Below are 1,145 nucleotides of genomic sequence, written 5' to 3'. Positions count from 1 at the left end.
CACCCGCCCCTCGGCCTCAGTCTCCCCTCTGTGGATGGGGTGGCGCTGCGCCCGGCAGGGCAGGTGGTTCCTGACACCCTCCGCCCACAGGACAGAACGATGCTGCTGGCAGACCTGGAGTGCAGGAGAGGCGACACCGTGGTGAGTGCCCCCTCCCGGGCCGGCGCCCATGTCCGCCCCTCCCCTGGGACATCAGAGCGCTCCCAGCTCGGGCCTCTCCAGGGACCTCACCCAGTGGCCTGTTGTCACGCGTCACCTGTGCTGGCAACGCCCACGCGTCCTCCAGCCAGACTGTCCCTGAGCTGCAGACCCGCAAACCCCACCACCGAGAGCGCACCCGCCCCCCACAGCTCCTGACCCTTCAGTGGGGAACCGCAAACACGCAGACACAGTGGGGACGGCCAGGGAGCCCCGCGCCCCGCGCATCTCACAGCGCCCACCTGTGCAGAGCTCAGGGTGTCTCCTCTAAAACGTAAGGGCGCCTCTTGGCATAACACCCGCAAGGGCCGGCGCTCAGCACAGGGGCCGAGACGCTCGCTGCCCTGGTCACAGGGCGTCCCTAGGCCCCAGGCTCCTGATGCAGCCCCTTCTAGCGCCCGGCTCCCCTCCCCGTGCCCGGCTCCCCGCACGCGCGCTCTCTCTCTGATTCACAACGGGAGGAACTGTCCTGCCTTGTCTTTGTGGGATTTGGCTGGTTGCGCCCCCCCGCCCCCCGTTATTTCTCCCCAGGGCACTGGCACCGACAGTGTTTCACAAGTTGGGGGGGGGGGTCTGGGCCCTGCGGAGCAGAGCTGTCCTGTGACGTCTCCGCGCCCCGAGAGCAGGGCCACCTGCACGCGGGGGAAGAGGGGGCGCTGACCGCCGCCTGTCCACCAGGTGAGCCAGCTGAAGGTGTTTGTGACCGTGCTGGACGTCAACGACAACCCTCCCGTGTTCCCCTTCGAGGTCAAAACGAAGAAGGTGCCCGAGGTGAGTGCGAGGCGGGGAGGGGGCTCGTGGGGGCCTTGGCCTGGGGATGGGTCCCCGGGGGTCACAGGCGTGGCCAGACCAACCCCTCTCTGTCCCCCAGGACACGAAAGTGAACACCATCGTCATCCCCCAAGAGGAGCTGGCGGCCACGGACCTTGACAAAAGTGACATCTTGT

At 67.8% G+C, this 1,145-nt stretch overlaps 1 protein-coding gene across 1 annotated transcript in view; it reads left to right on the top strand.

Annotated features, from left to right (window-relative positions):
• CDHR5 (cadherin related family member 5) overlaps nucleotides 1–1,145 on the top strand; it is a 9,810-nt gene that overhangs the window by 5,349 nt on the left and 3,316 nt on the right. Inside the window, exons 5-7 of the mRNA XM_015562397.1 lie at nucleotides 91–141; nucleotides 877–969; nucleotides 1,070–1,143. Of these exons, the coding sequence (XP_015417883.1) occupies nucleotides 91–141; nucleotides 877–969; nucleotides 1,070–1,143 (218 nt within the window). The remainder of the gene's footprint in view (nucleotides 1–90; nucleotides 142–876; nucleotides 970–1,069; nucleotides 1,144–1,145) is intronic.

The sequence above is a fragment of the Myotis davidii genome, unplaced genomic scaffold (genome assembly GCF_000327345.1).
Source record: "Myotis davidii unplaced genomic scaffold, ASM32734v1 scaffold3578, whole genome shotgun sequence".
Lineage (NCBI taxonomy): Eukaryota > Metazoa > Chordata > Mammalia > Chiroptera > Vespertilionidae > Myotis > Myotis davidii.
Note: the sequence above shows the minus strand (reverse complement) of the source record. Positions and strands in the feature narration are given on the sequence as shown.